This window comes from Zonotrichia albicollis, chromosome 3 (assembly GCF_047830755.1).
Source record: "Zonotrichia albicollis isolate bZonAlb1 chromosome 3, bZonAlb1.hap1, whole genome shotgun sequence".
Lineage (NCBI taxonomy): Eukaryota > Metazoa > Chordata > Aves > Passeriformes > Passerellidae > Zonotrichia > Zonotrichia albicollis.
In genome coordinates this window covers 99,928,358-99,941,152 of record NC_133821.1, presented here as the reverse complement: position 1 = coordinate 99,941,152, position 12,795 = coordinate 99,928,358, and the positions used below count along the sequence as shown (strand labels likewise).

Below are 12,795 nucleotides of genomic sequence, written 5' to 3'. Positions count from 1 at the left end.
ATTTCATAGCTTATTTTCTCTGCTATTTATCAAGGAGTTGAAGCCAACAGATGGTTTTTTGCCATTTTAGTTTCACTGTCTGTTTTTGTAAATTAAATTTGGACTTTGCCCATAAAATTCTGGACTCCTTCAGAAAATAAAAATTTTGGATGATCTTCAAGGAGGAATATGTGGTTTGTGGTTGTATTCTGTCAGAGTGTGGTTGTGTCAGAGTTCCTGAAATAAGCAGAGGCTTTATGTATTAATTACAGACCAAATTAATTCCCTTTCCCAGAGATACGTTGCTGCATAGTAATTTTGATCTGTGGAAAATGAAAACTTTCTCTAGGGTTTGCTCAAGCTGAAAATTGAATAGAGAGGAAGCTTTCTGTGTCCACAGAGTGTGTATGAAATCTGCAGTGACTGTGTGCATTAGAATACTCCTGTGGACATTGTGGCCAATGGCGGCTACTAAACTATTAAGACAGAAAATTTCATGGTTGCTCTGCTGAAGTATTTTGGGTTGGATTGTTCTGTGATGTTGCAGATACTGGACCAAAAATCAATTGATAGCAGAGTCTAACACAGTCACAGGAAAGCAAGAAAAAGCCAGCCTTGCCTCTGTGCTGCTCTGTTTTCCCAGATGCTGGATTCAGGCAGAGAGCAGAGATTTCAGAAATATTTTGATACATTCTCTGACATGAATGAACAAGCAGAGCATATTTTTGATGAGAAGTTACTTCTGGTAAAAGGTTTGAACCAAATCTAAACATTTAGTGTGTAAATACTGGCATAGTTTAGTATTAATTCTGTCATTATCTTTTAAAAATTGCTACTGATAACTCCCATTGACAGACCCTTAAAAGCAGTTAACTAAATTAATTTAATATGCATTCATAGCAGCTGTACATAAGTCTCAGAAAGTCTAAAAATTTGAATTACAATTTCTTGACAGTTACAGCTCAGGATTTATGGTTGGTTTTGATAATGTTTCCAACTGAATGGACTTTCTTTTTAGAAATATTGCTGTACTCTTAAACTGTGTTTCTTCTTGTTTCAGAATGGAGAGGTAGGCTCGATCCTAAACTACTCAAACGCATTTTAAGGTAGTATTTGAGTTTTTATAAGCTTCTTAATATTCTAGGTAATATACACTTTGTTTTCAAAAGTGGATAGAGATATGCTAAGCTTGAGAGTGCTGGACTTCCCTTGCTTAAATTCTAGTCAGTAGCCAAATTAAAAATAATTTTTCTGAAAAAGCACATGTTTATTAGAATAACTGGCCTGATGTTTTCCCCCAGTTCAATTCAGTTGCTGCTGTTTGCAGGGGGGTGGGGGATATGCACAGGGATAGTGCAGCTGTTACCTCATTGTGCTTATGGGAACTCCCTGAACAGGAGCTTATCTGAAGACCTAATATGACAACTTCCCTAACCTTACCTGTAACTCCCAATTTGTACCACTGCAAAGGAAACACGGGTTTGTGTTTTGGTCAATCATTTGACCCCAAGAAAGAATTCCAGTCAACAAACATCTTCAAAGGTGTCATTATTCTAGAAAACATGAGTAAAATGCTATGGAAAATTTTAGATAATAATAAAAAAATATTTTCTTTTTAGCTTAGATTCTTAAATTTCTGCCTTTCCATAGGTCTGAGAACTTGCTGGGTTAGGGTTGATGGGTGAAAAATAATTTATTGAATCTAACTTCAACATATAGATTTAGTAGAGATATACCTATAATAGATTTTATTTATAATTCTCCCCTTGCCTACCTGAGTAAAGCACTGAGGTTTCTTGTGGGGCTTAATGGTGAGAAGTAAATATCACAAAAAAAGAAATAAATTCTAGAGGGTTATGTGATCTGCCAAGGTTTAGTGTTTAGTGCTGCAGGAGCATGGTTTGGAGAAGACCTAATGGTTTTTGCAGGAGGGGCACTCTTGGGACCAGGACTAGTGACCTCTAGGAGTCCGTGGTAGCAGCTGTGTCCTGCCTCCCCTCAAGAAGCTTCACAGCAGGAACACATACCTAGGATGTAGGAGACTTGGGGTTTATCTTCTTTTCAGGCTCACTGCACAGCATAGCATGCCAATGGTTGGGATCATTATGCTATATGCATCATTTTACACATTTTTAAATTAAATTGTTGTATTTGAGAATTGGTCACACTTCAAATTATGAATGTAGATTAGCTAGGAGAAGCAGCTTTCAGGTTGCGAGATTTAAAATTATCAAACTCTATGACAAAATATTTGTGCAAAACAAATTTACAGGTGTCAGCCCAATACCAGTACTTACTTTTAAAATTTTTATTCTGGAGAAAATGATTATGTGCATGAAAAGTAGTTGGAGGGCAATATTCAGATAAGCAGAAGTTCCAGCTGAACAAGGGAGTGAATGCCAAGACCTAAGTGAAAGGCAGCCTAAGGAAGGTCAGCTTCACCTGGTGTTCCAGTAGGTTTGTTGGCTGCCTTTGGCATGTGCTGATGGCTGTTTTCACTCTTGGTAGTGCATGAATGGTCCCAGTGACGTAGGCTCAACACCCGCCCCCTGCATATGCCCACCAGGAAAGCAAGGACCTCCAGGCCCCAAAGTAAGTTCTGTTCTGTCTTGTTGAGTGTGTATGACCTGTCTTTCCCTGCTAGTCTTCAGCAAATGGTGTTACACTGTTAATTGTTGGAGGATGAAATGGTTTTCTAACAAAATCTTTTAATGGAGAGAGGGGTTGCTTCCTTCTTTGTAAAAGAATGAACTTGATGCTTATTGGGAGAGTTTCACATTAGCTGTGCTGATGACCTTTCTGTGTTGATGAAGACTAAAATGAGAGCTAGCCTTGAGCTGCAGAAGTCTTACATGGCAAACTCAAATCCCCAGTATTTCTTTATTATCTCTCTCAATAATTGTACTAAGCAGACAACCCCGAATCACTTGTCTTTATTAAGCAAATGAATAAAAACCTTCTCTGCTGCCATCATAAAAGAGGTTACAGGATGCTGTAGCTACCTCAAGTCTAAGGGCTTCTTGATATAGTGGAGAAGATTTCTGGTCAGGGAATTGAAATCTGCAAAACATTATTATTGTTTCATGTAATAGAATATCTGTGGTCTTTTACCTTTTTTATTTTCTTTAGAGAAGAAAGAGAGAGAATGAAGTATTTATAATTTTAAAAGAATTGAAAACCACTTCCTGTAAAGTATGAAGGAATATGAAAATTCAGAACTCAAATGATCTCTATCTATTGCCTTATGTGCAATTTTTCATCTACAATGCACTGTAATATCTTTTGGGGATAATTGAATAATACAGGTGACAAGCTGGTGCCTAACACAAAAGGCTGCAGAAAGTGAAAAGGAAGCCAATTTATGGTTGAATAGTTATTGCAATTATAATATTTATTAACCTTTGCATACTGGACTCTAGAACAGTAAGAATTTAAACTTAATTTTTGTGTTTGTGATATTAATGGAGTGCAATAAATTGAATTAAATCAAAACAATTTCAAAATACAAGTAACTGATGTTTTAAGCTTCTCAAGTTAAAAGTACAAAATTGAATTGCAAATAGTATGTTAAATGGTTATATTTGAATAAATGGTATATTTGAAAGCAAATTTTGTTTTTCTCAAATCCCAAATCTTGTTGAATTTTGCTGAGTTAAAATCAAAGCTGTTGATAAAGAGAAAGTCAGTACTCTAGGAGGATATATTGAGTAGCATGTTAAGTTCCTGCTTTCTCGCCCTAAACATGTAGCCTTGTCAAGTTTTTTTAAATTTTAATCTGATTGTAACAGAGATTATCAAAATAATTGCAAAGGACTTTTAACAGGAAATCTAAAAAATACCTTTTTGACAGCAGTTGTTGTGTGCAGAGGAGTTTATTTTGCAGGTTTTAATCCTGGCTCTGGCCTCTTTAGTGCTTCTGTCTTAAGAATTAGGCTCAGCTAAAGCAAGTGAGAGATTTCTTCGATAAGAACTACTTAATTAATGAAGTTTTATTAAAGATTGTTTAATCTGTTTTATAAAAAATGCTTCTGTGCTGTAACCAAATGTGGATTCACTTGTCCAAGTACTGCAAAAGAAGTTGAGGATAAGTTTGGGAGAATTTCCCCTCCCATCCCAACACCAGTTCTTTTTCACTGTAGGAATTGCTCCTCCATAGTAGCTCTCTGGACTTGTAGAACTGTTTTGTGGAATGTGTTAGGGCTAAGGTTTCTCTGTGCTCATTTGCAAATACTCTTGCAATTTAAAAATGCTTATATATATTGTGTGTTCACACGTTGCTTCTCCATAGGGTGACCCTGGGCAGCCTGGGAATCATGGTTATCCTGGTCTGCCTGGTCCAGATGGTAAGCCTGTGAGTACTAAAAACTTGGTCATATATTGTAAATGTAAAACTAACAGGAGAAAAAACATGGAACACTGATACCACATTTTTGAAATTTAGTTGCCATTCTCTGAAACTGTGAATGTCATTTAACTGTATGCAACTGTAGTATAAATATGTCAAACATTATTTCTGTTTCAAGGTAAAATACTGTAAATATCAGAGTTGGGTACTGTTGTAAAGCAGAGAACAGGCTATGAGTTTCTGTTGATCTTTGCATTACTTTGCAGCAGTTATGTTGCTACCTCAGTCTTTACTCCTTAAGAATTTATTCACTAGAAAGCACTTTGGGTCACCTGAAAAACTAATTTTTTTAGGGCTTGGTCCTTTGTTGATAGAATTTCTTTGTAGGCTACCTCAAGTAATCCATCAAAATATGTAGATATGCATGTAAAATTAAAAAAAAACCAAAACAGATCTTTTTTAGTTCTAAACGGGTTCATTTCAATCACCATCATCACTGGTGGTGATTCCATTTGTAAGCAGAGTTAGTTTAACAGGAAGAAAATAGGTGCGAAAATCAAAAATGTAATAGTTGCTAAAAATGGAAAATTTCCCTCTTTTAAAATATGGGACTTGTTATATTGAAACCTGAGCATGCTAACCCTGATGGTACAGGTGAGCAGTGTGTACAGGAATCTCTCATCAGTCCCACAGGCAAATATAATCACTTTACCTGTGATATAAAATGTTTTTATCCTTTTGCTCTTAAACAGCTTTTGATAGCTATTAAATTCAGGAGTTTTTTGAACCAGAGTTGGAGAACACAATCTGAATTGAACTATCAGTGCTTTAAAATAGTGCATTTTGATTTTAGACCATCCTGAAAATACAGGTTTTAAAGTATTCTAAGATGGGGAAGTCTATTTAATCAGAACAACTTTTCAGTTGATATTTGGTGGTGCTTAAGCTTGTGAAGAGCAGTTTGATCTTCTATAAAAGACAAGTATACAGATTGTCTGAACATGGAGTTGCTTTGGGGAAGGTGTCCATCATTTGTGATCATGCTGATTTCTGGAAATAGATTTGCAGTATTGATAAGCATAGCAGAGCTGTCTTTAATGTAGCTAAATCTGATCTTTTGAAAAGTAAAGGGTTATCATGTAACCTTTAATGAAGGCAGAATCGACTGGATATTGGTAGGGAAATATCAGTTCCTCCCCTCCCCTCCTTTTAACAAATAGATTAAGACTTTATTTCTGAAGCATGCAGTCAGGTACAACCGTATTGTTTTAGAAACAATTTGTTATGACTCTTTCATACTTTAATAAGAAGATTTCCACTTCAAGGCTATTTATCCTCCCATAAGCACTAGAATTTGTAACAGCACAAATAATGAAGGAGAAATATATTGAAATTGTAGACCTACTGTAACTTTGTAATCTGACAGTCACGGCTTATTTTCTCTTGCAAATAAGTCATAATGTGCATAGATGGGCATTCTCTGAACATAAAGAAATTACCAGAGTATCTCAGAATGAGAATCAAAAAGCTCCAGTGCAGGAGAAGTTGTATCATTTTGCTGAAGAACTTACATTATGTTAAGTGCTTGCAGCTAAATCCTGTAACTTTATTAACTAAAGAATGTTTCTGAAATATCAGTTGTGATTTTTGCGCCTGTTCTTTGTAAGGACATAATTGCAAACCAATTAGATCATCTGCACCTTTGGCCAGTACATTATTTCCCTTACAGTAGATTTTTGGGTGCATTCCAGGCGACCTTTTAGCTGTGCATGGTCAGAGACCCCTTAGATCCACTGTGCAGGAAACAGATTCCTCTCTCTGTGTTTTTCTTTCTGTTTTAGTTTTGTATTTGCTAATACGACTAGCACGTTTTCTGTGCTGTCAGTGATTTTTCTTGTCTGGGGAAACTGCTCGTCTGAATCTTTCTAGTTTTGTGTCTCAGGGAACTCTGAGAAGCAAGCTTTTAATTCAGACAGCACCATAGGCTTACAGGTAGTGTAGTCAGTTTTGTTTAATCAAATGGCTTTTGTATGAAAAGCTTTTCCTGCAAATTCAATCTTTTCTGTTCCCAAACACATTTTTATGTTCTTCTCTAAAGTCTTTCCAGTATGCCTATCTGTTATTAATTTTCTTGGAACACTATAACTGGTCAACAAAATGTTTCTTCCTCTGAGAAGGGTTTTAGGCATGCATTTATATTACTATATGAAACTGATTTTAGAGTAAAACATCAAATAAAATTTAGTTTGTTGTTTGTGGGCTGGCTATATTCTTGTAATACTTAATGTTAGTTTTAGTCCAAAAAAATTAAAAACAATTCCTAATATCTTAAAACTTACCAGAACATAATTGTCTACCTGATGTTAGCCCATAAAATTGTTTACTCTAATATTTGGGGAAGTGAACATAGACATTACTTTTTTTCCAGACATTTCTTAAATGTTATTTTTATTAGTTTTATTCAGACAATTTTTGTTTTTTCCCCTTTAATTGCGACCTCTGTTTATATTCTGATACATACAGAAAAGATCAATTAAAGAAACTGTAAAAAGGCCTGAAAGTGAGAAGCATAAGTAATGAAAATACATTTGAAAATGCATTTTTTCAATTAAAAACGTAATTTAGAAACGGAAATTATTAAACTGTCTAGTCAAGAAAAAACCGCTGATAAATAAGTGCGAAGATAAAAACAATATTTGAATCTCAAATGAAACTCATTTTCATGAACATTATTAATCAGAAAGAAGCAGTTGGAGTGATTGCTGGCCCTGGAAGCACTCAGCAGCCTAACCTTTGTGTGGTCACAAAGCCATTTTTTATTCCAAAGGATGCTTTGTATGTACTGTGGAAAAACTCAATTTAAAGGAAAAAAAAAATTATCAGAATCTATCTAAGCAGTGATCACTTGTGATTAATAGAGGTAGGTTATCAGTCTGCAAACAGAAATTTTAAAAATCCACCCATTTGTCAATTTTGAACTGTGAACCATGCAGCTGTCAATCTGGACAATTTTCAAGTATTCCATCTAGTTTCACTCATGAAAGTTTGGAACAATTTGCCTTGACTTTACAATATGTACAAGAAAATAAAATAAGAAATGAGAAAAAATAAGCAATTTATAAACAAATCTTGTGAGACCAACTTTACTGATAGGAGTAAATATGGAGTTCATAAGGTATCAAGAGCCACACATAATGAGCAATTTCTGATCATTCCAATATATGTTTTAAAAGATTATAGAACATTATTACAGCTGTATTACCTAAAGCTTAATATTTGGTGACCACCTGAAGGCCAAATCTTTTGTGATGTACTTACTTACTATAAGAGTAATGGTGAGCTATTTCAACAATACTTTTGGAATAAAAATGGGTAATAGTTTCACATATACGTAGAATTCCCTGTGTGTTCCCAGATGGCTTGCCTGGGATTTAAGTTGTTCTAAGCTCTGGAGCTACTTTTCTCAGAAAACTTTCATAGACAGAGTTGATAATTCAGCTGTTCTCAATTCCAGGAAAATCCATATTCCTCAGTAATACTGTGGCCTTTTTATTGTTAGAGGAAATCTTTCTGCTCTGTTTTGATGCAGTCATGTAATGCCTTCCTTGAGACCTGCAAGTCTGGAATCAGAGCAGTGCCTGATGCTGACTTGTGCTGCAGAGACAGCTGTAGAGTTCAGACAAAAGACCACATCACTACCTGCAGCAGCTGCCAAAGGCAGAGATATGATAAGGATGAACATCTAAACAGTGAGCAGGAAGTTAGACTCCCTTGGTATATCATCCTATCTCCCAATAGCCTGAAGCTCATGAACTTTTAAAGCTGGATTTACAGCCTTTTATTTAATGATCTTGTTGGATCTTTTTTCCTCTGTGCTATTTGAGAACATTGTGTTTAGGTAAAATATTCTGCTAGGAGTTCTGAATTATGAAGGCCTTGGCAGATGATGGAGTAGCTAATGGAGGAAAATGTAATGAAATGCAGAAATAATAAACATGGATACATGTATACATAGTTACAGCAATTTCTGTTAAGATGTAATGTATTTTATGAAAAGAGTTTGAAGACTTGTAATGCTTTAGATAGTTGTGCTTTAAAGATTTTCTGCAAGAAACTCCCATAAGAGGTCTGCAGACTTTCAGAGTGTTTCCTTAACGCCAAGTTAAATTTTCCTTTTGCAGTTGAATTCCATTATGCTTAGTTACATCACCCTAAATAGTTCTTTTTACTTAGTGTTTACAGTCCTTGAATATCTTTAGACCATTACTGTTGATGCCTTGTTTCTTCCTAGCCAAATTGAGCTTGCTTACTTCTCCCTTTGTCTTTCGCAAGCAATCTTGTGTTCATGCTTTTGTTGTTGATATTGTCCATTGGCTCCAAAGCTCCAAAAGCTTTTCATTATGGGAGTATGCAGTGCAGTTCTCGTTGGCTTATCCATACATCTTTTTTTTTAATTATTTTATTTATTTTATCCTAATCAGAAGAGATATGCTTACGAATGCTGTCTGAAATTTTGTCCTTTAAGTGTGCAAATGCATTGAAGATATACTGAGATTTCCCTGCTGTTGCATGAGTTCTTTGCAATTAATTCTCATCATATGTCCTTCTTGGTCAATTTTTTCCCTTATAAGTAAATTAATTTTCTTTTTCCAGTAAGGATGATTGCTAATTTTTTGTGGCTATTATATGTTTTTTGACCTAAGAAGTGTGCTCAGTCTTTTTCCTTAGAACTATTTGCAAATGATTGCCATTTTCTTTAAATTCCAAAGTTTCATTTTATCTGTGATTTTTTCAAATACCCAGCAATCTGGGACAAAACTAATCTCAATGTCCTGCTGTTTATCACTTTCCTTTTAAGGATCTTAAGGCACTAGAAAATTATCAGTACCATTCTCACAACAGTAAACTGCGAGGTAAATTTTGTGTAATCCTGATTTCAGATGACTGATGTAAAATAATAAACGAGAATATAAAATGCTGTGGAGTGGTGCTGACTGATAAAGTTGATGAAAAATTATAGGTGGCATTCATTTTAAGGCACCTGCATTTAGGATTTAAATGGGTACAGAGACACAGGGTGTCTAAATTCTCATAGTAGTCAACTATTTAACTAATATACCACAAAAAGTATGGGATTTTTGTGCTGCAAGGTATTCTTTCTTGCCCACACTGCAAGGCAATTATTGCCTGCCAAATATTTTGTGCCATTGTCTTCTAACATTGGGTGAGTGTCTCAGGAGTCTCAAAAGGCAGGAGCTGCCTATATTCAGGCTACTGCATTCTAAACTGAATATCAAATTCAGAGTTAACTATAACACTTCTCATGCTATTTGAAAAGTTTATGAGAGAAGACAAAACTCAGATAAAAATTATTGGTTTTGGTGGCAAATATGGTGTGTTCACCCTATTTGAAAGAGAACCTCCAGTCCTGAACTCATCAATTGAAAAGTGAGATTTCACCTCTGTTAATTTTACATAAAATGGCAGCTGTGGCACTGCTGTTCTTGCAGATATGTATGTGTGTCACACAGGTAGTCCTACTGAGGGCTTTGTCATTAGGGAAAGAGGATTTGAGTTGACTTTAGTGCAAAAAAATTTGTAGGCATTAGCATGTAGATTGATGATCCATACTGCAAAAGGAGTGGTGAAAATATATACTCATTTTTATATGAAATCTGTGTTTTTTTATTTTATAGAAGATGTTTTTTAATTTGCCCAAACAATTGCTATGCTATTTGCACCAGATGGTGATTCTAGCTTTTGTGACTTTCTGTGAATTTCCTTTTGAATTTTGTCTCTTCCAGCTTTCCATTAAAAGAACACATTGACAACATGTTTGATTTGTATTGAAATCACATTACAATATTTAACCCTGAGCTAAATATGCAGTTTTGTAAGCTGAAAACTCTTCTGCTCTCCTTCATTCATCTTGTGATTTTGAAATTCAGTTCAGCCAGGAAATTGTCCTCTTTTACTTCCCCTGCTCTGTTAGAGGGAGAAGGGAAATTGCATTGCAGAGATCTAAATTGTGCAATAGAGTTTTATTTGTATAGAGTTATATCCTACAGAAAGTCACAGCGATTTTTTTTTTTTTGAGAAGAAAAATTAGATAACCTTTTAGAGGCATTTTTTGATTTGGTGAATTGTTTCAGCCACCCAGGAGGCCTATAAGCACTCTGGGGATACTATACCATTTACAGTTAAAGCTGATTTTGCTAGAACTGCCTTGAGCACTAAAAGTAAAATGCTTGATAAGGGATCCATGTATGACAGAGACCTAGAATTCTGTTTACTTCTATATTAAACATTACCAGCTGGCTCATCGGGCAACTGCTCAAATGTCTTTTGGGAAGAGGGCACGGCAAGGACTCTCTTGTATCTAACCCAGCAAATAATTTTAGCTCTGTTTATTATTCCTAGGAAGCTCTGACTGATTTAAAGAGGAAATCAGACAAACGCATTGCCTCCCTTGCACTGAAAATGTTCTATTAGTGCCTTTTTACAGTGTGGAAATCACCCCTGGAAATGTTTTTGCCAAGGTTTTAAGCTTGACCCATTTGGAAATGGGATTATTACTTCTCTCAGTTCCAATCAAGATCAGATTCGGGGTATTTGAAGTTGGATAGCCTGTTTAATGGGATTTATCAAACTTAGTTTTGTCTGCCTGCTGAAATGTCTGAACCAAATAGCCTCAGAATATTATAGAACAATTTCTCTTCTTGCTTCATATGTTTTCTTTAAAAAATCCTCTTGGTAGCTCATTTTGTCTACTGCAAGGACATGTTTTTAAATGAGCTATGCAAAATTCTAATTCTTCAGTAACTTGCCTCTCTTAAAGGATTTTTTTAAAGCCCTTGTTAATTTTGCATGAAAACTGGCTATCTTTTCTGTACCAATTGAATAAAATATACTAAAATATATGCATATATTTTGGTTTCTGTAAAGGTTCTGTTGTTCTGCCAATGTTGATTTCTAGCACAGCATTCCTGAAATTCTCTTTTTAACTCATGAATTATTTAGTATTTCTTTTTGTAGTCTCATTCAAATTATTTTTGTTTGTATAGACTGTTATATACCTTCAAGTTCATAGCTAAGTGCTTAGTATCAAGAATGGAATTTTTATTATGTAGAGATATTATAAAACTAGCTGCATAATGTATTACAACATACCTTGTCTGTTAAAGCTGATTTCTATAACTGGATAAAAGCCTTTAAAAAAGTCTTGGCCAGTTTCAGCGATTTTTCTTAAGAGAGAGAGAAAAAAAAATGTGCTACATATGTGGATTAATTTATTTTTTTTTTCCCAGTGGAAAACAAAACAATATGTTTGTTATGCGTTTGTGTAACAATTCTAAAATGACTGGTTTTAGCTAAAGTCTGCAGGATGAGAACTTCAGCTGCAGATATGAAAGCTTTTGAAAGCTGAAATCTAAATCCCAAATGTATGATTGCCATAGCAGTTGCTAAAATCTGTGACCTAAAATTATAGGATTGTGACAAAAGTTCTTCAGTAAGCATGAAGATTGGTTTTTTTCTTTTTAAATAGATATTTTGTAATTTGTGTATGTTGCTTTTGAAAAGTCACAAGTCTTGGTTCTTTTCCTTAGGGATACCAGGGATCAGCAGGAACTCCAGGTATCCCAGGAACTCCAGGGATTCAAGTAAGTTTCTATTTCATTCCTAGAATTTGAATATCTGAGACAAATCCTGCCAGATCTCTTTCAATATCTCGTTTGTCATTGAGAGCTGAGGTGTGGGGAATGAAGAGGACGTAAGGGGTGTCATGAATCAGGGGCCATCCTTGGGTGAATTGCTTTGAAATTCACATGGCTTTGGGGTTTGTAGGTTGGCTAACAGTTAGAAGCAGGGCTAGGTAAAGCCTCTAGAAGATGGACTCAGCTGCAGCTTAGACATTTTTATCCCAATCCAGAAGCCAAAGAGTAGTTTGTTCAATTTTTCTGTGAATCCCTAGCAGTGATCTGAAGTCTTGTCATGGTGATGGATTGCCCATGATTCACAAGTCCCAAGCAAGTGTTCACATAAAGCCCCGATTGATGGAGGAGAATTCTTTTTTGTATTAATTTAGTAGTCCTTCCAGAGACAGTTGTTGGAAACCTGTGCTGTATTTTACTTGTGGATCAGGATCCAGTCTGAGTGATAGTCAAGGATTTACTCATTTGTGGAATTAAATATCTGAGAGCCTGCTGGGGCCAAGAGCAAGCGTGCAAAATGGCGTATGTGGAGGCTGTCTGATGGGCTATTGAAGGAGACATCTCTGACCTCACATGTAAACAGGTTGTGATTTTGAACAGGCTAATAGGGCTCTGTGACATTCTTTTTTTTTCCAGGGATGGTCCTTGGTTAGAAGAAAAAATTGTTTGAGTGCTCCTCAGTCATGGATTATGATAGTGTGCCATGTTCATCCATGCAGGGTACACATTTTGCTTAGTTCTGCTTTTGTGTCCAGTCAC

At 35.5% G+C, this 12,795-nt stretch overlaps 1 protein-coding gene across 1 annotated transcript in view; it reads left to right on the top strand.

Annotated features, from left to right (window-relative positions):
* Positions 1-12,795, top strand: part of COL21A1 (collagen type XXI alpha 1 chain) — a 91,579-nt gene that overhangs the window by 33,421 nt on the left and 45,363 nt on the right. The window contains exons 8-11 of the mRNA XM_005485990.4: positions 1,040-1,048; positions 2,488-2,571; positions 4,268-4,330; positions 11,932-11,985. Coding sequence (XP_005486047.1) covers positions 1,040-1,048; positions 2,488-2,571; positions 4,268-4,330; positions 11,932-11,985 — 210 coding nt within the window. The remainder of the gene's footprint in view (positions 1-1,039; positions 1,049-2,487; positions 2,572-4,267; positions 4,331-11,931; positions 11,986-12,795) is intronic.